Raw genomic sequence first — 27029 nt, 5'->3', positions numbered from 1 at the left:
GCTGGTAAGCTGCTCTCTTGCTTACAAATGACAAAATCCTTTCAGTCCAGGAAAGACCAAAGGAACCACCTCTGCTGGAGCTGAGATGGGAGCCTCTGGCCTAAGTATCTCACCCACCATCAAGAAGGCAGCACCAGCTACATGACCTCCAACCACAATAGTGCTGCCACTCATGGTGAGCTCAACTGCTGCAGCCAAGCCCCGGCAACAGCAGCTCAGAAGGAAATATTAACACCTTGTTAGAGCCATCCCCTCTGCCACATCAAATACTAATATTTGGTTTGTGTGACAGTCTGACTTTTTCACTGAGTCCTGTATGAGAATTCCTTAGGTACCTAACTACGCTTTTTAGTTTGCCTTCCTAGTTTTCCATAAATAAGCCTTGTTTGTTTTTGAAATGAGGGACTTTTAGATACAATCTGTTGTGCTTCCTTAAATACATATAACTTCTAGAAATCAAAGACAACCCAGTTTACCTCAGTCTGCTGTTCAAATTCTCAGTGATCACAGAGCCATAGTGCTCAATTTATGTTTCTGCAAACGCTGCAAGCTAAAGTATGTGAGTACCAAGAGGAATGTCTTTCTGAGTTCCAAAGTCACAGCCAGCAGCCCCTTGATTGCCAGATGGAGGAAGACTGTTGTTTTTTATTTAACATGCAAACAATAGTATCTGAAGATCTAGCTGAGAGAGTGCCTGAATATGTTCTTCTCAAAGGGCATTAATATAACTGCACCTGACTCATGTGTCTACTTATGTGGTTGTCTGGAGTTTGCTACATGCAAGTGTTAATACCAAAGAAAGCTATGGGCACTATGAGTGTGTTGGTAACTCCTCAACATACAGCTGCCCTGATGGGAAAATGGCTTCCACTGCGCATTGCAGACTGCAAAACGTTGGCCTGTAAATCTTAAAGCCAGTAATTTCTGATCATATGATAGCATGCAGCATTCCACTGCAAAAGCCAGGATTCCTGAACTTGTCATCAATTAACAGGTATGCAGAGATAACAGGAGTAGGACATCGGGGCTTGTGAAAGCCTGTATTGGAAAGAGATTCTGTGCCTGCAGAAATTCCTGTTTGTATTTTATAACACAACCAACAGACAGATTCAGAGGGGGTACATCAAAGCCTCCTTCCAATGCAGTGTACATCTGTTTGTGAAATGTATCTCAGGCTGGTCTTCCTGCCAGCTGCTTCTCCAGGTGATGAGGTAGAAGCATCATTCAAAATATTGAGGTAGTACTGTGGCTGGTACAGCACTGCTGACGGTTCTCCCTTGCCAGTTTCTAGTGTTTCGTAAGGATTGGTTTCAACAGCAAGATGAGAAGAATAAGCAAAATTTTCAAACCAAGTATGAGTCTGAGGCGTAGGTGTGGATGTAAGGCTTCTCTCTTCATTTTTGTTATGATAAACTGAGGAAAGATTCTGGTCATCAATCTTATCTTCTGTTGGCATTGAAGACATCAGGCTCTGTGCATGGAATTTTTTGGCTTCAGCCTCATTATCCACCGCTAGGATGTCAGGAACGCAGTCGCTTAGCTTTAGTACTTTCTCAGAACCAATCTACAGAAGCATCAAACAAAAGAAGTGCTTAGTGGAAGAAGCCAAGGGTAAAGAAAAGAGAGTGATTAATTTAAACTCTTGTGAAACTGTCCTATAAATGTTTTGAGTTTGGTATAAATGAACAGAAATTAATGAAAAATACAAAATGTTTGATGAAAGCTGGATTTTATGTGAAATTCACAGAGTAAAAGGAAACAACATTTAAACAGGCTTTCCAGGGAAGTGGTGGAGTTCCCATCCCTGGAGGCATTTTAAGAGATCAGTGGATATGGCCCCAAGGGGAAAAACACAACCCTTTGTATATTCACAGAATGGCTTTGGTTGGAGGGAACCTTAAAGCCCAACTAGGGTCAGGGGTTAGAACCCACCAGAACAGTCTTCCCAGGGCCCCATCCAACTTGGCCTTGAATGCCTCTATCCACAGTTTTTCTGAGCAACACGTGCCAGTCCTTCATTACCCTCTGAATAATGAATCTCCTCCAAAGTTTTCATCAAAGTCTCCCTTCATTTAGTTTAAAACCAGTCCTCCTTGTTCTATCACTATCAGACTGTGTAGAAAGTCAGTCTCCACCTTTCTTATACACTCTCTTTAAGTGTAGGCCTCCCATGAGCATTCTCATCTCCAGGCTGAACAACCACAGCTCCCTCAGCCCGTCTTCAGAGGAGAGGTGCTCCAGCCCTACGATCCTCCCTGTGGCCCTTCTCTGGACCTGCCCCAACAGCTTTGTGTCCTTTTTGTGCTGTGGTTCCCAGCCCTGGACACAGTACTGCACTACTGGCATCACAAAGCAGAGCAGAAGGGAGCAATCACGTCCTGCTGACCACCCCTCTTGAGGCAGCCCCTTTGCACATGGCACTAAAGCAGCAGCTCCTGGTTCATGGGACCTACAGGGGAAGCTTAGGGCCTTTTACCAACTCTTTCCTTACCATCGGACCTGGCAGAGTCCCATTAATCTTCCCAGAGGTCATTAAGTAAACTCATGCTCTTTGCTTTGCATGACAGCAAAACTGACATATGCAGCCAAGGGACAGGCTGATACAGTTTGTAGACTGCATCAAAGTGCACTGTCCCACAGCATGTTCTGTTGTTATGAGCTAGTACTCTGTTCTGAATAGTAATGCTGGAAGAAGTACTCCATCAAAAAATTCCATTCGGTGTCTAATTTTGCTTTCACTTTTACCAGTATCTAGCTATGACTAAGTTTCCATGACATGGGGATATTAATTTGCATTCATTTCCATTTCTGCAGCTGAGTGTCAGTCATGTTAAATGCTGCCAATACTGGAAAATATTTACTGATCAAGAAGGGAAAATTAAAAAATGCTAGACTTTCAGTGATCTTACTTTAAACTCTTTGAATGACAGCACTTTGCTCTTGTTAGGACTAGGAATCACAGGACAGCAGCAATCCTTCACCCTGGAAATAAGAAAGCAAAACAAGTGATTTTTGTTTGTTTGTTTTTTGTTTTTTGTTTTTTTGTTCTACCATCAAAGCACATTCTGCCAGCCAAAGTAACACATAGATGTGTAGAGAAACAGCTGGAAATGACGAGTGTCTCAGAAATGCTGCGAGCCAAATACTTACAACTTCCACACAGATGGACAGTCAAAGAAAAAATGAACAAGGCTTTGTAACAGGCTGGAAGCAACAAGAAGCAGCTGTGGTTTGTGAATTACACGACATGCATTCTCTGGCTGTGAGAAGGAAATGCACTATAACTTACCACTTCATCTTCCAGAGGCATACAGCCATTATCAGTGAAGGAACTACCACAAGCGGGACTAGAAGGTACAGCATGTCTGCTGTAAAAGAAAAATACTTCAGTTTTGTTTACAACTTCTCACTTGTTTAATATAGCCTGAGATTTCTGCAACAGAAATACTATCAAGTCCACATCTAACTCAGCAGTGCAATTACCTGTGATTGATTGTAAGATATTTTGGCTCTAGGTTCTGGGATACAGCAGCATGTCTTTGGGTATTGATTACTGAATTTGAAGTATTGCTAGGTTCCTTCATTTTGCACTCACATTAACTTCTTAACTATAAGCATACATTTCCAACAGCTAAAAGTGTAGTAATCTTACTCAACAACTACTTGTTTCAGATTTCCTTACAGATCCCCAGAGGAAACGCATTTTTTTTCAGTGAGATATAGTTGACATAAACTCTGTACCTCCGGTATGGATAGACCATATCAAGACAGACGCTGCCAGTGTTCTTGCTCTCCTAAGATTTATGCAGACTAAGGATCTCAGTATTTTCATTTCTGGCTATAGCACGTAGCCTTAGACTATTTTTCACAAATAGTTCAGGTTACTACATGTAGGCCATGACAAAGAACAAGTGTCCTCTGGAAACTTCCCCTGGCTGCTGCCCTCTAGCCCTGTGCCAGCCAGCCTGCTTGTGTCTCTACCACAAACCACAGCAGGAAATAAATGTCACATTACATTCTCCTTTTTAGTTTTTCTGGTTTAATTCTGCTAGTACAAATGTCCGTGCCTAATCCTGCAGCATGGGAGATAGAACAAAGGTGCAAGATGCAGAACTGCTTCTGATAGGGTACCATGTGCATTTGGGCCCTTTATTTAGTTAGCATAACGCATGAGGTGTCCTTGCATAACCAGCACTTCACCCTTTCTTCCCCCACCATGGTTACCCCAGGCAAATTTTTCACAACTGGACACTCTGAATTTGAATCACAAATCTCACAGCTGAGATTGCTGGATGGTATTTTCAAGGGGACAGAACTAGAGGCAGGTGATTTCCTGCTCTACTTCGGAGATCAAATCTGCCCAGTTAGTAAACTTCAGTGTTCAAACAACCCTCTGTTACTGACTTACAAAAGAGTCAGCTTGATGATGGGTTTAAAGACTAATAAGTAAAGCAATCATAATTAGAAATCCAAAAGCCTATGCAGAAATTCTGTTTGCCTACTGGTGTTTAGTTTCTCCTGTATTACAATATGAATTAAATCCAAATCCAAATCTTCAGTGATCTACCAAACTGGACTCACTAAGTCTGCAAATCTGCATAAGTTATACTATTTTCCAGAGGGAAATGATATACCTGTGGAATTCTTATCACTCTAAATTAAAAACACATCCACTTAAAAGCATCAAAATATCTCATTGGCATAAATATTTCATTTTCAGAATTAAATATTTTCCCTTGAGAAAGGAAGATTACTCTAGCATCCTTCCATCCTTCAGTAAGGAGAAATATTTTCCATTGTCAGTACTCACAGTCCAGTGGTGTATCAATGTATCTGAAGTTAATAATGGGAGTTTCTCCTCCGCCTGTGTATGCTTTAATGGCTAGCTTGTATTTTGTGTTTGACATCAAGTGTTTCACGGTGTATGTTTTTATTTCTGGGTTTTCAATTGTGAATTTACATAGCACTGAACCACCTAGAATGAAACAGATGTTACGAATCAATGTAACTAAGCCACTGAAATAACAGAACTTTTGCAGTTCGCCTTCTTTGTGATCTGAACACTTTCTTCTGAGAAAGATGATGCATCCTGACTCACTGCCGCTGTGCTGCGCTCACATCCCTTCTAGCTGGACTCTGACAGCACAGTCTGACTTGCAGTCGGCCTTTTGATGACTCGCTGTCGATAAATACATCTCTGTATTTTCACTTCTTCTGACTAGAGTTTGATTTGGTGCTTTGCCATTTTCTTCAGAGTTCTGTAGCTTTTAAGTTTAGATCAAGGTCTTCCAAATTAATTGAAGGCAAGACATCTCTGCCTCAAGAATAAACTCTCTGTATTGTGCAACTCCCAGACTCCAGGGAGTTAGCTTGTTTCTCATGTTCCCAGTCACACCTCCTATCTGCTAGCTCACACAACTGAAAAGTTTTTTTTGTTTTTTTTTTTTGTTTTTTTTGTTTGTTTTGTTTGTTTTGTTTTTTTGTTATTTAATCATTTTAAGTCTAACTGGGATTACTTGCAGAAGTGTGGTTCTTCAATGCTTGGTTTAGACCTGACTGGGACATTTACATGTTTTTCCTTGAGTTCAACCTATGCTATGCTCTTCATCCTCGTGCTACCCAAATGGAGAAAGGGATCTGAGAGAAAACATGACCCACCTGGAAGAAGAGATAAGGAAACAAAAACAAAAACAAAATCTTGAATGAGTTGGAAACACAAGGAAATTTTAATGCACCAATCATCTGGTTGCAGTTTTGGACATGAATCATTAAAATCAGAAATGAAAAGTTAAACATGGCTTTGTGCCACACCACAGCTTAGTTCTGCTGCCTGAAGAACTCCACTGGAGAGCACAGCCCCAAATACTTTCATTATAAAGGAATTCAAATGGGGAATTTCCACAGTGTTCCAATTCTGAAGGAAATAAGTGCTATTCCATCTGTTTCTAAAATGCCTAGTAAAACTACCATGCTTCCTATGACTCTCATCCAAGTAGATCACAAACAGATGTTTTGGAAATTCATCTGGAACTCAGATCGCAAGAAGCAGGAATGACTCCTCCTACAGTACTGAAAGAATCCTTTCTGTAGTTCACACTAATGCTGAAGGGAGCTACAGAAAAAAGATGGGGAGCTGTAAATCCATGTAACTCCAGGACCTTAATTCTGCCCAATAACACCTGAAGTATTAGGAAGGAATCAAAAGAAGCAAGTGTTAAAACCTATGCCATACATAATGGGTCGATTTTCTGGCCTAATATGACCTTTTCAAGAGGCTGCAATGTCAGTCACAAAGCCCCCCTCTCACCTACATTAGTGACAGAACTTCCAAAACCCCTGAGCTCTGTTACCTGCAAGAACATGTTTTTTGGATCCTTTCAGATTACAGTCCTCTTGCACAGGTGACACATAAACATGGTAACCTCTTAAGAAACCGGGGTGTATCTCATCTGTGGGGTAAGGATCCCAGTGCAGTGTTACTTCATGATAACTCAGTTCAACCTTTTTCACATCAGGGTCAAATCGAGGAGCTGGAAAAAAAGGAAAACTGTGTTAAACTTGACATTATCCTTCAATCATATTCATCTGCTCACTTAGGAAAAGTTCTAAATTTCCATGTGTATCTGTATCTCAGTTTAACCTAAAGAATGAACAAAGCCAAAGCACTCCAAAAAATCTGGTACCTTCATAGTGTGAGTCTACATAACACATAAAGGCACGTAAGGAATACCAGTCATAGTTCAGTCTGATTAGCATGAACTTGACCTGCCCACAGCACCAGTCTCATATCCTCTACGTATAGGGAATGTATGTTGTTTTACAACTTGTAAATCACTTATTTAACAGATGGTACTGAAACAATACAGCAAGTACATTTTAACCTAGTTACAGAGGCAGGGCTGAGGAATTCCTCTGTTTGTGACAGATAATTCAGCAAATACATATACTTGAAATGCATTTCCAACTTACGAAGCTCCTTAAGATAACCAGTCTTCTTCTCCAGCAAGGAGGCTCCATTAGCAGCAGATGCATAGACATGGAAATTGTATCTCACCCCAGGAACAAAAGCAGCTATGAAATAGTAGAACTGATTAAAAAAAGGTCAGGAGGTGGGTTCCCATTGTGTGATTTTTTTTTTTTTATTATTTTTTTTTTTTGTATTGCCATTGCTGTGTGGGTTGCGTTTCACGTGGGTTGCTTTTTTGTTTTTCCTTTAATGATTTTGGTGCAATTTATTCATTGAATACTAAGATGTGCTCAGTCAAACTTTGTTCATTTCATTTCAAAAGGTGAACACACAGTTGAGAGAGAGTCTGGGAAGGCTATATGCCTTTGTCTTCTGTAGTTTATCATAGTGACTTTCACATAGCCAGAGAGGATTTAGATCTAATGGTCACTACCAGGATAAAATATGCACAATTGGTGAGACACATTCTCTAGGCTACAGTTAGAGCACTAAGCCTCTCATCGTGCAGCGGGAATTATAATGTCAGTGTAAACTTCTATCCTGTGCAACGGACAAGGCAGAGCTCCATTTTGCATCTCTGTACTTACAGATAACATCCACTACTCTATTTCAAGATTTTCCTTATAGACACTCAGAAGATGTTTTTCTGAAATACCTCTCTGACTTCCATGGCTCAGTGGTGCTAACATACTTATGGTGTCTATTTTGGCTTCTGGGCAAAACATTATGCCAAGTGCTTTTGTGTAATTGTATGTGCACTGCACAGACTTCAGTATTTTGAATTCACTTAATGCCCTCAGCACAGAATAGTTAAGACATCAGAAATATATATATATATATATATTCTGCTTTCACCTGATTTGATCAGAGCATTGGAAGTGTTGGGTCCAAATCTCCTCCACTGCAAATCACAAGGCTGCAGCATTGGAAAGTTACACCAATCAATAATGTAACTCTCAGATTTATCTCTGGGCTTCCAGGAAATCAAAATGCCACCATCTGTACCATTAGCATGTTCTTCTTTAAGCTCTGAATTACTGAGCTTCTTTTCAGTGTCTAGGAATGAAGAAAAATAACACATAGTTTCTATTATTATCTTGCATAAGACCTGAATCAACTAAGGTCAATATAGTTTCAACGCTAAGCTGTTAAAACCATAATAAGCAGTTTTGCTCCTTCATGATCAGATATATGAGCCACATGCAGAAAGCTGATCTCTACTTCTACTGAAGCTGACTACTCAGAAAACATTCAGAAGTTATTACCAGAAATCCAGAAAAAGAATTCAACAGCAAGAAACTGAAGTCAAGAACAGAAATCCACAAGTGGCTAATCATACGCACAAGTTTCACACACAGAAGGCTGGGCTGTCACAGCACGTGCTGTAGGTCTGAAGCCTAGATTAAGTCTAACCACACTGCGAAGACAATGTGGAAAACAGACTTTCCCTTGTGAGGGTTAGATCCAGGCATTCGTGTCAATATGCACAGAGTTACTGCCCCATTGGCCAAAATACAGCAAAAATTTCCAGATAACCTTGATTTCAGTTTTCAGGTCGGGTTAATTTACTCCCTCAAGATGATAAGTCATAGAATCACAGATTCACAGAATGGATCATATTTGAATTAACCTTAAAGACTAGCCAGGGGCAGGCATTATCCAGCCCTTTGGCCACCACCAGTTCAGGCTGCCCTAGGCCCCACCCAATTCATCTTGAGCACCTCCAGGGATGGGGCACCCACTGCTTCTCTGGACAGTAGGGCCAGCACCTCACTAGCCTCTGGGTAAAGAATTTCATTCTAATATATTAGTTAAATCTCACTTCTTTTAGTTTAATACTATGTAAAAAGCCAGCCTCCCTCCTGCTCATAAGCTCCCTGTAAGTACTGGAAGGCTGCCATTAGGCCACTCTGGAGCCTTCTCTTCCTCAGGCTGAACAAGCCTCAACCTATGATCATCCAGGTGGCCGTCCTCTGGACCTGCTCCAACAGTTTCATGTCTTTCATGTGCTAGGGTCCCCAGGGCTGGACACAGCGCTGCAGGTGGGTCATCAGGACATAGTACAGGGGGATGATCACCTCCCTCACCCTGATGGGATTTTTTGATGCAGCCCAGGATACAGTTGACCATATGGGCTGCAAATGCACACTGCTGGCTCATGTCAGCCTCATGAGGCCATCTCTAACTTGCTCTGCTCTTATAGTGGGAGAGATTCTTCTCCCCGTACCCCTGACTAAAGGTTCAGGTATGTGAGAGAAGAACTAAGTAGTCTGACTGCCAGTGAAGACAGATGCAAAGAGTTCATTGAGTACCTCAGCCTTCTCTACACCTGTTGAAGGCACGTTGTCAGAGAGAGTACACTCTCTCTCTCTTTTTTTCTGACTAACGTGTGTATAGAATCATTTGTTTTTTATTTACCTTGCCAGGTTTCCTCTGTGCTTTGACTTTCCTGATCTCACCTCTGCACATTTGGATGGCATCCCTGTTCTCTTCCCAGGCCAAACGTCCCTGCTTTCACTGTTTATCTTGTTGCTTGACCAGGAGGTATCCACTCAGACATGCCAGTCTCCTGCCTTCATGCAGACAGAAAGCTCTGGTGCTCTTAAAAAGGCTGCCTTAAAGAGGTACCCACACTGCTCCACTCCTTCATCCATAAGGACAGACTCACTTAATATAAATGGGTATAAAACTCTAGTATTGGAAATGTAGGTTTAGCTGGAAATACTCCTACTGTTACCTGTAGCTCCAGGGATGATCAACACTGTAGGATGTGAATAACCAACATTGTTCCTTGCTGTGATACTGATTCTGTAGGGATGGTCATCAATGAAAATCCTTGTACTATTACAGTCTGATGAAAGGGAAATATGTTCAGGTTTAGATCGGTCTACTGCTCTTTCCCAGGTTACTTCATATGAAATAATTTCTCCATTCGCTTGAAAACCGGCTTCTTGCTAGGAAGAAAACAGACATGGGTAAACATCAATTACTTAGCAAATTTTCCTGAAGAAAAACATGAAAAAAAGAACTAGAACTTTTAATAATAACTCACATACATTATTTATGTAATATAAACTTCTTTGCACAAAATGATAAACATACCGTTTTAAATGGAAATGTAGAAATACCAGCAATAGGATTTACCTTGTTATAATACTTGGTAAAATAGAAGCATGTCTGAAATACCAAGATCATATAGCTAGAAACATCCTGAAATATGTAATATGTAATATTTATCTTGTCATAAAGTGCACACAGACTTGGTAAAGTTAATGAGAGAAGTTTCAAACCCATTTACCAATAGTTTTATTTCCATTTCTGTACCAATGTCTCACCTTCCAGAGTAAGGTCACGTTCCGCCCCCACAGAGTTGGTGTAATTTTTCTCCAGACATCCAGTTTCCCTGATGGAGCTGGAGGAAATATAGCAAAACAAAGATGCTTTTTTTGCCCCCATTTGAAGAGGTTCAACCCTCTGGACTTCTCTTTCCCAGTCATTCTTATGTCTTGCCGAAACATTATCCTTTAACTTCTTGCTGTATTCAGCTTCTAATTCTGAATGCTAGTATGGCTCACTTCTCTAAAAATCCATTCTTTGCTTTCAGTTCCCAGATGTTTGTTCCCACCTCTGTGTTGTTTTTCTAGCCCCCAAAGAACACTGTTACACTATCCATCCTCCTGGTCACCTGGATTTTCCACTGCCTGCAGTGGATGAAATTCCAGAGGCTGGTATGAAGGATGATTTAAGAAGCCACCTTCCAAAAGCTTGCTTTGTATGATTCTACTTTCGTGCAAGCAACCTGCCTCTCCTCTAGTGACACAATGCAAGAGTAGCAAGTAGCAGAACAAGGTACCAGGTGGAGAACATGGTTCAAGATTCCTTTCTCTATAGACCAGACACACCTTTCTCCTTTGTTCTGAAAATGTGAGGTTTGCTCCATTCGCTCCATCTCCAGAAATGCTTAGCTGCACCACAACGTACTCTAGCTGTGTAACTGGTGTAGGGCTGCAGCCCATCAAGGGTGATGCTGTTACGATATTGTCGTGTGTCTGAACTATTGTACTGCAAAACAGACAAACAGAACAGTCAGAGTTTTGTTTTGCTTCATGAGCAACAACAGGCTTTTGTTCAAAAAACTGCTTTTGCCTCTACTTCATACAGGGGCCAGTAAAGCCTGTTTTGGAAAAATAAAATAAAATAAAATAAAATAAAAAATTGAACAGCAGACAAAAAAGAAGGAGAAAAAAAAAAGGAAAAAAATGGGGGGGAAAAAGACAGTCGTGAGTTCCAAAGACTGGGAAATCCAGAAAGAGTTGTACAACCTGGTTCAGTGTAACCATCTGGGTAGGAGCCTCTCACAGTAAGCCAAATGTTAACTCTTCACATAAAGGCAGACGGAATCTAGAGACCTTATCCTCACCCTTCCCAGGTCTCTTACTGAGCTCACTTAAGCAATATGCTGTTCTAGACATACGCACAGCATGGATAGCTGCCTTTTCTTTCAATTTCCACGTTTTTCCACACTTCATCTTAAAAAGTAGGTTAAGTTCTTGCAAAAGTCACAAAGTGAGTATGCGCCTTTAACAGCCAACCACAGCAATGATTTAATCTAACTGCTCTTAGGCAGTAGTTAAGACAGAACACAGGTTGCTTCTGACCTTCTTAATGCCCTTTAACATGCTGAAGGTGAGCTGCCCTCATAAGAAAAGGACCACAAAGAAATTACAGTAAATACACAAAATGTAAATCCACTTCACTGTGAAAGAGGTGAAATATGAGGACTCTACTGAAACAATTTCAAGGAGGTTGAGGAGAATGGAAAGAAAAACTGTCCTGAGATTTTCTCACTAGGAACCATGCACACTACCATTAAGCACAGTCTATAGTGTACAGGAAACTCCTGGACTAATATCAACAAGGTGTGAACCTTCAAGACATTTCTCTGCCATTTGCTTGTAAGATGATATGAGTTATAAAGGCATGGCAAACAAATGACGATTAGCAATAGCTATAGTAACAGCAATTTTAAGGCCTGTAAGTATTTTCATCTACTTCAGCAGATCTCAGAGACCATTCAGTAGAGGACAGAGCCATGTATATAGACCAGTCACATGACAGATTTCTGTCAGCAGCATAGGCAGTATTGGAAGTATGAATTAACATTAGCAATGGCCAGCCATGTGGACCACACAATAAGCATGGAGCCTGACAGCAAATAAAACCAGAAAAACATACATATCGGCATGCTCACAAGACTTAAATTAAGCTTGCTAAAGAACTATTTTTGCATTAGAATAAATCCAGATTTCATACCAGTTTTGCTTTCCCGTTGGGTTGCCTCACTTCAGCTTGACAAAAGAGTTCAATTTTCTTTTCCTTTTGCTCCCAGTGTAACTCGATTTCTGCATCTGTGTATTCTTCCCACTGTTGGAAAGGTGGTAGTGGGTGAACTACAAATGAACAGAGAATTCAAGTTAACTCTTATAAAGCATAAAATATATACAATTGTATTTTAAGGTATTTTAGTTGAGCAATGAAGGGAATATTAAATACAGTATAACTGTTTTCTGCTGCTCTAGAAGTAGACATAAGTTTAAAGTTAATTTCAGAATGAAAATGGAATGCCCATTGTTCTTCATAACTTCCCTGAAAAAGAGGGATTGGACCAGGTGACTTTAAAGGAAGGGATCCCTTACAAATCACTCTATGATACTGTAGATGTTATACAAGTAAGAAACAAACAAGCAAACAAACAAAATTGTTTTGCTGATTTGGAGATATTTTAGAACACCATGCAGTTAAATGCTGTAACTTAGGGAGTGGTGGGATCTCTTGATGCAGCATAGTGAATAACACTCACCAAGTTCCTATACTTCAGAAACCTGTACCACAATCTTTCACAGTTCTTAGTTTAAATCCTACTAGAAGCTACCCTCTTGGTAAACATTACCAGTGCTACTTCCTTTAAAAGATTTCTGAGATATTTTACTGCTATGTAAAGAGTATTCAGCTAGAGCAGTAGATTGTTAACTCTGCTATTATCAGCACAATCCCAAGGAATGAGTCTTGGCAATGAAAGTGAGTGGTAAGTGTCCAGCTTTCATCATTATCCTAGAACTTGATAGAACATAATTTACCATCTGGGGGCTTCCAGACTCAAAGGGACTCATTCTTAATACACAGTGCCCACAGGCAGAATTGAAAATTATGGACTTCATTTTTCCTTTATTTGCTTATACAAATATGCTACTGCAGTTATTTCCAGGATCACAGAAAACATTAAGAATTTTACTGCCATCACTACTTAAAAGACTAACTCAACATAAGTATTATATATAATTTCTGCAATTCATAACAATCACAAAAACTGGCAAAAGAAAATTGTGCTAAGAACTTGAATGCACTGAGCACATTCAACATTAACTATTCAAGGCTGATTTCCCATGAAAACTAACTCTATCAGAATGCAATATCATACTACAGTCTCCCAGTTTTTTTCTTTCTTCCTGCTGCATTTCTTCTTCCCTCAAAAAAATCAAATAATCGACTTGCTTCTCTGAAACACACTTTGCAGAGAAGGACCTCTGACGTGTTCCTATGAGTCATAACAAAATAACATGCCTAGTAAACCTGAATGGAGAGCCTTCAAGGAAGGAAGCACTGACAGAATGCAACAACTACATCAGCAAACTCCTGGTCCATCAACCTATCCACTTCATGAGCAGATAAATCACAGGTTGCTTCCTGCTTCTTCAAATAGGCAAGAGGGCTGAAGAAATACGGCAACACTGAGGAGGATGTTAAAGGACACAAAGACAATCAAGAAGATCTGGAAAGACTGTTGGAAACACAGTAAATACATGGGTGTTTTGAGGTTAATATGAGGTTAATAGGAAGTTAAGGAACCTGGAACACACGAAAGAATACAGAACATGGAACCATAGCCTCTTCTGCTTACAGAACTTTGCAGAGCTGATACTGAAGAGAAAGCAGAAAACTATAGCACAGAAAACTAATAAAACCTGAGAAGGCAAAATCAGTGACTTCTACTTTAACCTGGCATCCAAGTATTAAGATCAGGAGAAGAACAAGGCCTTCCACAAAAGGCCTTCATCAAAGAAATAGAAAAGGACTTACTTCTGTGAGATACATCAAAAACATCCATGGCAGTTCTCTTTCCCAGTGGGTTTTCAACACTCAGTGTGATATTATAGATCCTCTGCTTCCCTATATCCCAAGAACATGAGCACCTCTCAGAACAATTTACTGTGCATGGAACAGAAGTTTTGGAAAACCTATTAAAAAAAAAAAGAGGAGGAAAAAAAAAAAAAAAAAAAAAAAAAAAAGAGAGACTTTATATATATATGTATATATATTCTCTCTCTCTCTCTCTAGAATCAAGATAGATACTGAAATCATCTGTGCCTGAACTAAAATACAGCATCACAGAAAACAAGGCTGTATGGGACTATGAGAAGCTACCTACTTCTCTTCCCAAGCACAAACTAGCATGAATATACTGTTCTTACAATTAGAAGGAAGTTTTCCTTGAAGAAGACTAAGTCCATCCCTAGTTGCCAGAAAAGTTAAACTGTTTTTAAGTATTTCATCGTGGATTTGCAGCTTTCTAAAGAAGGGACAGGTTTTACCAATGTTGAAGCATTCCTGTGTCTATGGTTATATTTTCAAATGAAACAGCAGTTTCAGTGCATCTGCTAACCTTCCACTTTTAAACCATCATTATAGCCAAATGGAAGTGAATGATGCAGAGACCCTGAAGGATCTATGATGACTGCCTTCTGGGATCTTGTGATGCAAATTAGTTGATTTATGAGTTCTCTTCAAACCTTTTTCTTTGTTGTCTTTGCCTCACCTCCCTTCCTCTCATGTGAGTTTAAATGCCTCTGTAGCAAGAAGCCAGGGCTTGGGTCTGATTTGCCACAGACCTTGACCCAGACTGGTAAGAAAAAGCTATGAGAAAGTCTACAGAGATTAAAAATAGAAGGTGAAAAAAAAAAAAAAAAAAAAAAAAAAAAAGAGTGAGAGAGAAACTAAAATTGCAGACAGATGTAGGATAGTTGAGATAGCTTGAGAATTCAAGAGGGAAATTGGAGAGTTACAAAAATCATAAAGCAAAATGAATCTAATGAGGCTAACTGGTGCCTAGCTGGGAATCACAAGTTTTGATAGGCTTTACTGTTGACATAGATTGTGAATGCAGTGACGCGCAACCTTCTAGTTCATTAAATCCTACTTATCTGCTGTGTGCATCACCCAACAAATCAGATCTTATTTGTAAGTTACGTATATCCTGTTTGCAGGTATCTTTATAGCTACTTGAAAGCCTCCATACAAATTCATACTGAATAGTTGCTGTAGCAGGCTTTTTCGAGCAGAAGCTGGTCTAATGAAACAGCAACTTTGTTACAGGTCATAGCTTAAATAAACTGAAAAGTGGGTTGGAAAGAGGCAAGCAGCTAACTGCAACAAGGATAAAAACACTTCCACAGATTCTGATGGTCAGAAAGAAATCTAACCATTTTGTACATCACATGCTAGAATTATTGTAGCAGTGAGGGGTCTTACTGTTCAGACAACTTGTATTTTGATGAGTGACTTCCATAAAGGTAGGTGTCTCGTCCTTGGTCCCAAGTACAAGTTATTTCTCTCATGTTCTGAGTTTGGCAGGAAAAATCACGAGGTGTATCAGGTGGTCCTTGTCAGAGTGAATAACCATAAAAAGCCAAAAGCATGGCAGTTAATGAAAATAATAATAATAATAATAATCCATAAACTCAATATATTTGCATACTAGAAATGATGGATACATACAAAGCCTGATTTACTACAAATGTCGTTATTTCAATTACACTTTTTCAGCTATCACTCTGCAGAGATACCAGGACTGCACTGTAAATTAATTGCAATCTAAACACTTCTTTAGGTTATTATTTTTTATTACATTCATAAATTAATTATTTTAACCTGTATTGTTGTTATTGTTGATGTTGTCATTTTTACATTGAATCACAGAATCAATCAGGCTGGAAAAGACCTTAAAGATCATCAAGTCCAAACATGACCTAAGCATACTACCCTAACTCTAACAGCCCTCCACTAAATCATGTCCCTGAGTACCACATACAAACACTTTATAAACACATTCAGGGATGGTGACTCAACCACCTCCCTGGGGAGCCTATTCCAGTACATGCAACACTTAGTGCCACATATTATACCCACTATATTTATATCATTAGTGAGGTGAATCTAAACATGTTTAAAATAAAACTTTCCATTCAGTAATGTTTTCTACAGGTATGCATACAGACCTTAAATCAGAGGTTAACCTGGATTTGGCTAGACCTAAGGGGACAATTCCAAACTACAGCCAGATTGTTTTTTTCACTCCCCACACCCCTCAAAGCCATTCTTGACTTAACAGGAACAGGGAAGCATAATTGTAACAAAGCTTTCACTTACTACCCACAAAGAAAACTGCATGTGCAAAGCAATTGTCTTCACTGCAAGACTCTCTACAGAGGACGTGAGGCACTCCTTTGAAGGTCACATTCTTTGCAATGAGAAGTCCAACTTGACTGTTTGTGCGATTGAAATAAGGAATAGGTGAATTTAAAAAAAATTCCTTTATGATTTGACCTTTCCTTCCAACGCAACAGAGACTGATGTCAAAGCCTTGCTCTATAATTTTTTCATCTGGAAAGATTTTTGGTTCACTGATATTTGAAGCATCCAGACCTGTAAATTAATACATTAAAAAATAAATAAATAAATAAAAAATAAAAAAAAATTCAAAAATTTCCTATGGAAGTAATGTAACAGAGCATTTACATGAAAATCTGCTATTGAGTTCTCGTTCATGACCATTTATTTAATACTCTTCCCTATCAGAGATCAATTAGATATGCAATCATATGTACATTTTAATAAACCCATCCATGTATAATGTAGCATGACAAAACACCTAAGAGGCCTAAATCCATCTTGCTGCCTTTCACATGGGTGAAAACAAGCAGTGCATATTCAAGAATTGCCTTTACAGATGAACTCTGCCTCCTGAACCTATGAACAGGCTTAAGTCTACAGCCAAAATGCCCATTCTATTTGATTTTGGGCAGAGGACCGAAAAAGCGACGTGCTCTGAACCTTTTACAGGTTTGACTAAGATAACACAACAAGGAGTAAATCAGATTGTTAAGGGGATGTGGAATATCTATGGCTTTCAATGTTGGATTCACTGATGGGGGCAAGAATCAGTGAGATTCTCTCTCTCTCTCTTTTTTTTTTTTTTTCTTTAATAGGTTGGGTATAAAACTTTCTCTCTGAAAGTTTAGAAAGTTCTAAATAGGATCTGTATGCAGGGTCAGCTTATAGAAAGCCTTTGTGACTCCAACCTGATTTCAATTAAATAAATAAAATCACAAAAACTGTGACTAGTGAGAATAAAATAGAAACTCGTTCATCTTATCTTCCATTAAATAAAGTGAGGGAAACTGGCAATTTGTATGACACTGATTTACAGCCAGGGTTTTCTCTTATAACTTAAACACCTTGTTGATCTGAGCAAGAAGAGTATTTTTTTACCTATATATGTGTGTGTGTGTGTGTGTGTGTGTGTATTTCCTAAAATAACTGTACATTTTGTTTAAACCAAATTCTCTGGAAATCAAATTGCTTTAATAAGACATATGATGATCCAAAAATAAAAGCTTCTTCTTTTTTTTTTTTTTTTTTTATTTTTCTTTTCTGGTAACATGTGTTTGTATTATTAGTACACTTCCAAGTGACAGAGGGAGCTGACTTACTCCTCACTCTTCATGTCTTTAAAACTAATCAAAGCTATGACCGCAAGTCAAAACAAATGTTGATGCATCAGGCAAAGTAACCGGAACTAAGGACTTTCTCTCCTCTCCCAGTTAGTGCCAGGGCTGTGCCTGAGCTTGTGAAGGACTATTCTAAAAATAAGGCTCTGACTAGTGCAAGACATTCTATCAAGAGAGGGGGCCAGCTTCAACACAAATCCAAGCTGCCATACTACTCAACATACTGCACTGTTTATTGTATGAGCAAGAAATGTCCTAAAATTTTTTGTCTATCAAATTACGAAGGTAGTCTGCTAATAAGAAGAAGGGCAGCAAAAACAGAGTTGCTTAGAACTCAGAGATAAAAAGATGTTGAATGGTTTCTTAATTTGATGTTGTTTTTCCTGAGTTGGACTTTACCATTAAAGTCATCAGAAAATTAAAATCTAGCTTTGCACTGGGAAAATAAAGCCAATATTGCAAAGGCTTGTTTTGCTCACCCTGGATAGTCTCCCACAGACTCCACTGACTCCAGGTTTTTGATGCTTCTGCTTTGCTCCTGATTCTCACTGAATGTGACATACACTCCAAAGGTAAGTCTGAATCCCACGTCCAGTGAAGAGGCTTTCCTGATTTATCGAGTGTGGCATTAAGAAACTCCTGCAAATAAAGGCTGGTAAGGCAAATTACTGAAATCACAGCAGCATTTAGACACTTTAGAAGTATGATCAAGTAGAGAGCGGATTCAACTACTTTTGAAAAATTAGTATTTGAAATTCTACCTGCTGCTCACATTAACTAATGGCTTGCAAATCTGCACTAGCAACAGCAGAGAGGCAGAAACACTGGCAAGGTTACTAGGTTTAAACAACAGTTATGACTCCAGACATGTTCCACAAGAAACAGGTTAATCCTCAGAGACTTTCAGTGAGTTATTTGTGCCTGCTAATACATCAGTCTGCAGACACATTGATACCTGCTATGTACTTTGTCTTATGCTCTGTGTTAAGTATCATTGGCTCTGAACTACAGCAGACAACTGCACTGGCCAGTAGGCAATTATGCCTATATTGTCCTGTTATGGTTCTGATGAAAAGCATTAGAGGATGGTACATCAGTGACAGGAAGAGCAGGAAAACACCCGCAAATATCTCCAAGACATTTGAGTATCATGCATATGCTGCAAGTTTTTTGTGCACATAAAAGAGCACATTAAGAGCATTAAGAGCTACATAATGACAGAAGGATGACCTAGTGTATAATGTGAAGTTCAAAAGCAAAGCAAAATACTCTGTAACTTGTCTAACATTATTACACTGACATGTACAAATGCAAGCCCACAGCAACAAATAAAAAATATTCTGCCGTGTTCTAAGAGAAGGTATTGTATAAGTTTCTCATACCATACATGTACTATGGATCACCTGGAAGCTTAATGGGCTTAGATGATCTCTAAGGTCCCTTCCAACTCGCACGATACTATGATACTATGATGATGATACTAACAGCACTGCAACTCAAACTAAGCAGGGCACTATCCAGTCACGTAGGTAGGTCACTCAGAAAGTAACGTCTGCTGTTTATTTTCAAGGAAACTACAACTGATGTCAAGAGCACAATAACAGTATTTGATAAAGCAAATTCTCAGCTATAAAACGTAGTCACCACTGTTGCTATACGAACAAGATTTTTCTTGCCACATTCACAAAACTCTGAACCAGCAGAGATGGCCCACTGTTTCACAGTGGCTATGACAGTGTCTTTGCTCAGAAAATGTTTCCCATACGGTACATCTTTCATCATCCTGAGTAGATGGAAGGCAAATCTGTTCTGTGGCTGTGGTAGAACAGCCCAGACAAGACTGGCAGTGTGTTCCAAGATCTTCAAAATGGCACATGGCCTGATGTTATCATGTTGCAAAAGAAAGGTTGTTTTCTTCTCTGGTCTGGTAGTTGATCCTTCAGCTCAGGCAGCATCACAGTGTAGCTGTCAGATGTGATGGTTTGTTCAAGCTCCAGGAAATCCAGATGGATCAACCTATTCCTATCCCAAAAGACTGTGTACATCATTTTACTTGCTAAACTGCTGCATCTTGGACTTTTTCTTCAATGGGGAATTCCCACATTGCTGCTCCATGGACTGCCATTTTGATTTTGCCTCATACTGATAACACCACCTCGTCACCAGTAATGATGAGGTCCAGGAAACTGCCACCTTAAGCTTCATATTGATTCAGTAGGTCTTGACAAATTTGCACATGGTGTTCTTCCTGTTCCTGCATAATCATTCATAGGACCCACCTGGTATACAGTTACATATACATATATGTATATGTATATGTATATTTGTATATATATATATATACACACACACACGTGGATATACGTATACATCTCCCTTTGATTTGCATGGATGAGCTGATCAAGATACTCTTCATTTTGTGGTGTGACAGCTGTATATGGCCATTAAGAACATGGCTTATCTTTCATGTCTCTGTTGCCACTGCTGAAAAGCACCACTGACAACATCACAGTGCTGACATTCACCATTTGTTCTCCATAAATGTTCCAAAACATCTTGGAACACAACATGTATTTCAGTTCTCTTTATAGTAATCACACCACGCTCTCAGCATATAGATCCATGTTCTATGAACTGATTCAGAGCCCTGGCTCACCCTGACAGCCAGAGAACTGCTCTCTATAACGTCTTTCTATCAGCATGATAGAAATGATGTTTTGAAACCTGCACTTTCATAATAGCTCCTCTTGGAGAAGAACTTCGTAAATATTTTAGAATTACTCAGTTATAGCACTGAGTACTGCAGCCCCTGTTTTGAAAGTTTCATTGACTGTGCATGTGAGTCTGCTTATAGCAAAGCAGAGTTTCTTTATTAGAAAAGTCTTCAGAAAAAAAAAAAAATCATAAGCAAGTACATTCCTGTGTGACAGTGACATCCAAAATATTCTGTTTATTTTCCACATCATATTTATTATGAGTAACATTACAAACTTGGAACTTGGATTCAAAACATTATTTCTTTCTTCCAGTAAGTTAATAATTTGTTGGAAGAATAATCCAAACTCCACACCCTCAGTGCTCTAACCCCGCACCCACCATCCTTCAAAAAAAAAACCATATACAATTTGGACAAACAAAGACCCAGTTTCTGACTGTAAAGTTAGATTTACTCATGAGATTCTACCTCATGCATCAAAATTAGCAAAATGTTCTGAACTACACAGAGTGATGTGATTCTTCAAACCTAACCGAAAAAATACTAACAACTGGCTGATCTGAAGTAAGCCCTTTTCTGCTATACATCCTTTCTTATAAATAGCAGCTTTAAATGAGTAAAACTAGAAAATGATTCTAACTAAGTCTTAACATGTGTATTTAATATCCCTCCACAGTTCAATCGGCAGATGACTCATAAAAAGCTATAACATCCCAAAGACATGTGTTGAATTCCCAAAAGATTTTATCAGATCCAAAGGAGAGGAATATTTCTTGGAAGACAAAAGTTCTCACGCTAAAGTCAACAACTCAGAAAATGTCAGAAGCAGACCTAAACAGTAATAATTCAGGTGGTAATATGTGAGCCTCTTCAAAAAAATCCTGCTGTTTCATGTGCTAAAGAAAGTTAGCAGAAAGGGCCTTGGCAAAGGAGATTCCACCACCTTCTTCTCAAAATGGATGAACTGGATACATGGTGGTTGCTGACAGGGCCAAATATTGGGCTTCAAAGGTCTCAGTCATGCTGAGACAATCCTGTTTGGTTCGTAAGATGAAAAGAGCTGCAGCAACACACAGCTCACGTGCTATTTGTCCCCAGTGATGGTTAGCTATTACATTATCAAAAAGCCTGTCTTCTAAAGAAATGCTGTTTTTCTTGGAGGCTGCCTGCGGGACTTGCATCTTGGAATGGCAACAGAAGGTTTTAGAATCAGATCTTTTAAGCTTACACACTGCAGTCCCTCAGTAAAGATACATAAGGCATATATGCAGTCCCTCATTAAAGCTATATAAGGCACATATACATACTGCACAGCTGGAAATTACCTCTTCAATTGAACGATCACAGTATCTGGGCATAACATTAGACCAAGTCTGGCATTTACTGAAATACTCCAGTACTTTTATTACAGTTTTAGAAATACTTCGCTGTAAATCATAAACTTACACAGCAAGGCAATCTGCATATGCATTTGAACATTTTATTACCCTTTAGCTTCTTTCATATTCCAAGTAATTACTACAGCTCTTTTTTTCATTATTATTATTTATTTATTTATTTTAAGTGCACTTACTGTCCACACAATAGCTTCATCTGCTCGACGGACTTGTATTTCAAAAGACATTACCAGCTCAGCATCATGGGCTGATTTGCCAACATCCCATTCCACAAGCAGACGCTGAAGAGCCAAATCCTTGTGAACATTAAGATATGTTACTGGAAACACAAGGGATTCTAGGAGCACAAAAATTACACAGAAATATTAATGCTTAAGTATTATTCAGTCCTTTGAAGAGTATGCTATGAGAGACCAAAAATCTCCATGCTAACTTTTTCTGGGAGATATAAGCCAAGGCAGTGGAACAAAGAAAGGGTAATGGACACAAACTGGAACAGTTTGAACACCTGGAAGCACTACAGTACTGTGCAGATAATGGAGCACTGGCACTGATTGCCTTGAGAGGCTGTGGACTCTAAAAACCACCTGGACATGATCCTGGGAATTCTGCTCTGGGTGCTCCCGCTTGAGCAGAGTTTGCAGCACAAGAGGTCTCTTCCAACCTCAACCATTCTGTTTTTTCAAACAAGTCATAAGACATACCAAATTCTGCTCCCATTTCTAACAGTGACTCTCCCACTGACCAATAGTGACCGTAACAAAGATGTTTTTTACTAAAAAACTATAAGAATGTAAAGGAAAAACTCTAATCCCATTAACATAATTATGAAAAAAAAGTGAATTAGGCCACTGCTAAGAACTTTCCCCAAATCCACTTTGATTGTGAATCTTTCTCCTGATTTGTCAGAGTGTGCTCTTTTGTGTCTATCAGCTATGTTGTATTGTTCAAGCAGATCTGAAACAACAGTAGAAGTTAGAAGCAAGACAAGTTCACTCCCAGTAGTGCAGAAGAAAATGCAGACTAACTAACTAACAAATAAAGATCAAGGCCCGTCCTGTCAATTTAAAAGCCAAAGGCACATTAGAAAGCAAGAACAAGGTTTCTAAAACTACTCAATAGCCCTCAGCCCCTCAGCATTATCTTCGGTAGGCTATTTAATTTCATCATGCTCTTAATTACCATCTACTTTATCAGAGTATTTATCCTTCTCCTTATTGCCTAGCGAAGAGGGATAACACCATATATCAAAGGGACTGGATATCAGGAAATTCCAACACCCAGAAAGCCTTCTAGGAATGAAGTCAGAAAGTCCTGACTAATTTCCATTCTTTGACCTAATGAAGATTGAATTATTTAAGGCAAATGGACTTTGTAGATCTGGCTTTAGCTCCCAGAATAAATTACATTTTAAAAGTCAGTTTAAACCCTTTTTATTTGTCAGGAAAGGAAAATCTCCTTGAGCAGAAGATTTTTTTTTTTTTTTTCCTATGAGCACTAATTAGTTGAAAACCACAAATCACCTTATGAGTGGTTGCTCTTCTTATAAATATGCTTTGTCACCATACAAAAACAACAAATCCACCCATTTCTTGGAAAAGACAAAATATGAGAGAGAAAACTAGGTTTTATTGTCCAACCTCTTGGTTTCAGAAACAGGCTTGTGGTACTCCAAAAATTTTTTCAAGGAAGTACACAGATATATGCACATGTATTTTCTTCCTCCAGAGCCTTTCATGTATATACATGAAAAGATGGGAAAAAGTGAATGTAAATGATTACATGACAGCAGGTTTTGAAAGTGCTTCTTCTGTGAGGTAACTACAAAAATATTTTATGTAAAGAAATAAATTTTCTACTTTTGCAATAGTTGTGTCTTTCAATCCCTGACTTGCTGCTTGACAGTTGATTTGATTGGAAAATAGTAAAAAAAAAATAAATAATAATGGCCATCAGTTTTATACTACTGTGACGATTTGCTAATGTCTGGAATGGAGTAAACAAAGCTGAGGGTCTGGGAAACTAACTGATGAGGAATAGCAATTCTAAGTCTTACAGGAAAAAAAAGAAATGTTAGATTCACTGCCAATGACTGACCAGGCAGGGAGCCAGAAGAACCAAAGCAATGCAGAGAATAATACCATTAAGTGTGGGAGCCGAACATCTAATACTCGTCAGAGAAGATATGTTGATCCATTTTGTATCCTCACATTCTCCAGACTTTCAACACCAAAACAAGACAAAGGCTGTTAAAATCCCTCTTCTGCTAAGGAATTGTCAGTAACGTTGCTCTTCTGCTGAATGTAATCTTAATTGCTCATTTTTCCACCTGTACCTTCACCACCCTGCTAACTGAAGTACCACAAGGCAAAGCCTTTAAAGGATTAATTTTGAGTACAAAAATTGGTGGCTGATCTGAATCTTTGTACCCTTACTCTTTCTGTGTTTTAGGTCTGCAGTACTGAATGAAATGGGGAAGACAGTTAATTCCTGCAAACATAGTAGATCTAAAAGGATTTGAACTTTCCAGTTAGCAGAAACATGGCCAAATGTAAAGACAGGACTGTAGGTGAGCAAATATTCAGAGAATGGCTCCTCTTTGTTTTATCCTGTCCTGTCTCCTTTCAGATAGCCCCCTTAGGAAAACAGTTAGTACTTCTTCACTGAATAAACTAAAACCTCACAGAATGATCAAGCATCGTCTATACAAAAAACATTGCCATCCTGGATTCCCATTCTCTCTCTATGGTGAAAAGAGTATGAAAATGACTCATTCCAGATCTTATCAGAAGCCAAAAAGTTGCAAAACTGTGCTAAGCCTTCATCTGTTTTGTGACATTTACCAGTGGAAAATCAGAAACCATTTCTTAGTTCTACAAACAGGATAAGGAGCAACATGGAAACTGAAGAGCTCCCCAAAAAAGTGCTGAAGGTGGATCCACACCTACCCACATTCTTTGCAAGTGCTTGCCTACGACATCACTTTATCACAAAGTCATGACCACATCATGACTCAATATGACAACGTGCTCCACAACTTCAAGACTTGATTTTACTCCCAGTAGGTATGCATGATATTTGCATATTAATACAAAGAAACAAGTTGGAGTTCTAACTGAAATATGATTTGACTAAACAGCACAGGCCTAATATAGTACCTCATTTTTGTTACTTTCCATAAATGTTTTATTATTTTGAAATGCAAATCTTACAGGGATTCCAACTATCCAGAAATACATTCCAGTGTCTTTTTACCTGAAATTTTCAGTTGAACTTGACGAGTTTTTTCTTTCCTCTCTACCCCTGACTCCTTTTGTCCAAGCTAAAAATCCCATCCTGTTTCTCAGTACTTAAATACTATGACAAAAATAAAACTCTCACTGGTTTCTGTTTACTTATTTATTTATTCTTCCCCCATCTGTACAAATACCTCTTTTCTATCTTCTTCTAGGAAGGTGATAGGTCATTTCTGACCTCACAGAATTTTCTTTTACACAGAGCCTGGTATAAGATCTGTATTAGTTGCAAGGGCTCATACACTTTACCAAAAAAGAGCAGAAGCAACATAGCTAGGGATTACTTCTAGAGGTCACGATCTCAAAGACCACTGAGTTACAGCAAGAGAATTGTTAGGATTTCTGTTGTGTAATACACTCATGTAGAAATATTTGTGGCATATACAGTTATAACCTACTCCTCTTAGGAAATTTAAGCAAGGGCATCTTAATACTTGTTCTACTCGAAAGGTAATTGAGACTACATGAACAGCCTTATGACTAACAGCAAAGACTTTTACTCCTGAACAACTGCATGTGAAAACAAGTTACTAGGCTATTGTGATGCAGTAACTGTTGGGACTTGTCTGCAATGCAAAGGTTTGCCACTCTGAGGATATTAGTAATAGAATCTCAAAATCAAGAAACTAGCAAGCCAAGTGATAGAAGAGTGCAAATATGAATTTCAAGGATGAAGAGAGGAGGGATGAAAAAGGTATGAAATACATACATTATTTCTTCAGTATAGTATCAAGTACATTTGTACTAAACAAATAAAAATAAATAAAACCTTCTTCATCCTTCACCATAGCTAGAGCAATGAAACTTCTATAATGAAGACTACATTTTGTTATATTCTGCCTCTTAACAGTGGTCACAGACAATGCCAATTAAAATCAATCTTTTTTTTTTTTTTTTTAGTAGTATCATGTCCAGCGCTACTGGCAGCAGCAAGAGTGCAAGCAATTCCCTTTAAAATACACAGTCTTCTGGAAAGTTTTACTATATTTAACTATGTTTCCTCAGAATACTTATATACATTTTTTTCTTAGTATGAGGTGCATTTGTGAAGAGTAAGAGAATAAAAATTTGTTCCTGGGACTTGAAGGCAGAACCAGAAAACAGTCACCCTAAGTACTAACATTCACACAGATGAAACAAACAAAAGTAAAGACATAAAAAAAACATGGAAGTTTTCAGGGAAGAAGTAAATTATTCAAAAGGGACAAAGTATAGACCAAGACAAGAGAATAGGAGCAGATCTACAAATACAGTTTGACTTCATAGCAGTGCAAGTGATTGATTCAAAGGGCAACTTTGCATGACAAGTTTACAAAAGGTAATTTTAAATGATGTTTCATCTCTTTATGAAAGCAAATAATTTGACTGAGCATGTAACATTGCTTAATCACAGAAGAGTTACAAATGAGCAAGTCCAAAGCTCCAGTTGTAGCTTCCAAATGAAAAAAAATATTTACCTTGCTGTGAGTATGCAGCGCAGCAAGACCTCAAGTGTAGCAATACTGCCAGAAACACGAAGTGATTCATCATTCATCTCCCTTTTCCCACACACAATCTATTGAGAAATATAACATTTCCATTTGTGTTTCTCTTAGGATAAATGTAAGTCACATAATTGTTATTAATTTATTTAAGAATAAATCAGTAAATGAAAACCCAGCCACACAACAACTCGGGCATGTTAGGAGACATTCAGGAAGAATGGACAATGAAAAAAACATCCTCTTGTTCTTAGGATCTTTTTACAGTATAGAGGAAAATATGAACAAAAAGTTCAATCAGTCTAAAGAAGAAAAACATACAAGATTT

At 38.6% G+C, this 27029-nt stretch overlaps 1 protein-coding gene across 2 annotated transcripts; it reads right to left on the bottom strand.

Annotated features, from left to right (window-relative positions):
• Positions 1–215: 215 nt before the first annotated feature.
• On the bottom strand, positions 216–26777 carry LOC140264216 (oncostatin-M-specific receptor subunit beta-like). Of its 2 annotated transcripts, none has more exons than XM_072359815.1 (17): positions 26678–26777; positions 22101–22261; positions 18291–18450; positions 16451–16726; positions 15554–15683; positions 14105–14262; positions 12281–12417; positions 10870–11029; positions 10303–10379; positions 9705–9921; positions 7823–8023; positions 6970–7071; positions 6351–6530; positions 4811–4975; positions 3290–3368; positions 2910–2982; positions 216–1564 (listed from the first exon to the last, which is right to left on the bottom strand). In XM_072359815.1, the coding sequence occupies exons 1-17, from the start codon at positions 26748–26750 to the stop codon at positions 1124–1126; spliced, it is 2790 nt and encodes a 929-aa protein (XP_072215916.1). In that variant the 5' UTR covers positions 26751–26777; the 3' UTR covers positions 216–1123. The 2 variants fall into 2 exon arrangements, with proteins under 2 accessions (XP_072215916.1, XP_072215917.1); XM_072359816.1 differs by having other exon boundaries at positions 3290–3365.
• Between the last annotated feature and the right edge of the window lie 252 nt (positions 26778–27029).

This window comes from Excalfactoria chinensis, chromosome Z (genome assembly GCF_039878825.1).
Source record: "Excalfactoria chinensis isolate bCotChi1 chromosome Z, bCotChi1.hap2, whole genome shotgun sequence".
NCBI classification, from domain to species: Eukaryota; Metazoa; Chordata; class Aves; order Galliformes; family Phasianidae; genus Excalfactoria; species Excalfactoria chinensis.
The sequence above is the reverse complement of the archived record's forward strand: the minus strand, read 5'-3'. Positions and strand labels throughout refer to the sequence as shown.

What these genes read in the sequence shown, in the direction of transcription:
- LOC140264216 (XM_072359815.1), bottom strand. Translation starts at nt 26,750, where the DNA reads ATGATGAATCACTTCGTGTTTCTGGCAGTATTGCTACACTTGAGGTCT. An exon ending in TCTGTGGGAGACTATCCAGG is followed by an intron (nt 16,727 to 18,290) that starts GTGAGCAAAACA and finishes ATTAATTTACAG; the next exon opens with GTCTGGATGCTTCAAATATC. An exon ending in CCAACGGGAAAGCAAAACTG is followed by an intron (nt 11,030 to 12,280) that starts GTATGAAATCTG and finishes TCTGTTTTGCAG; the next exon opens with TACAATAGTTCAGACACACG.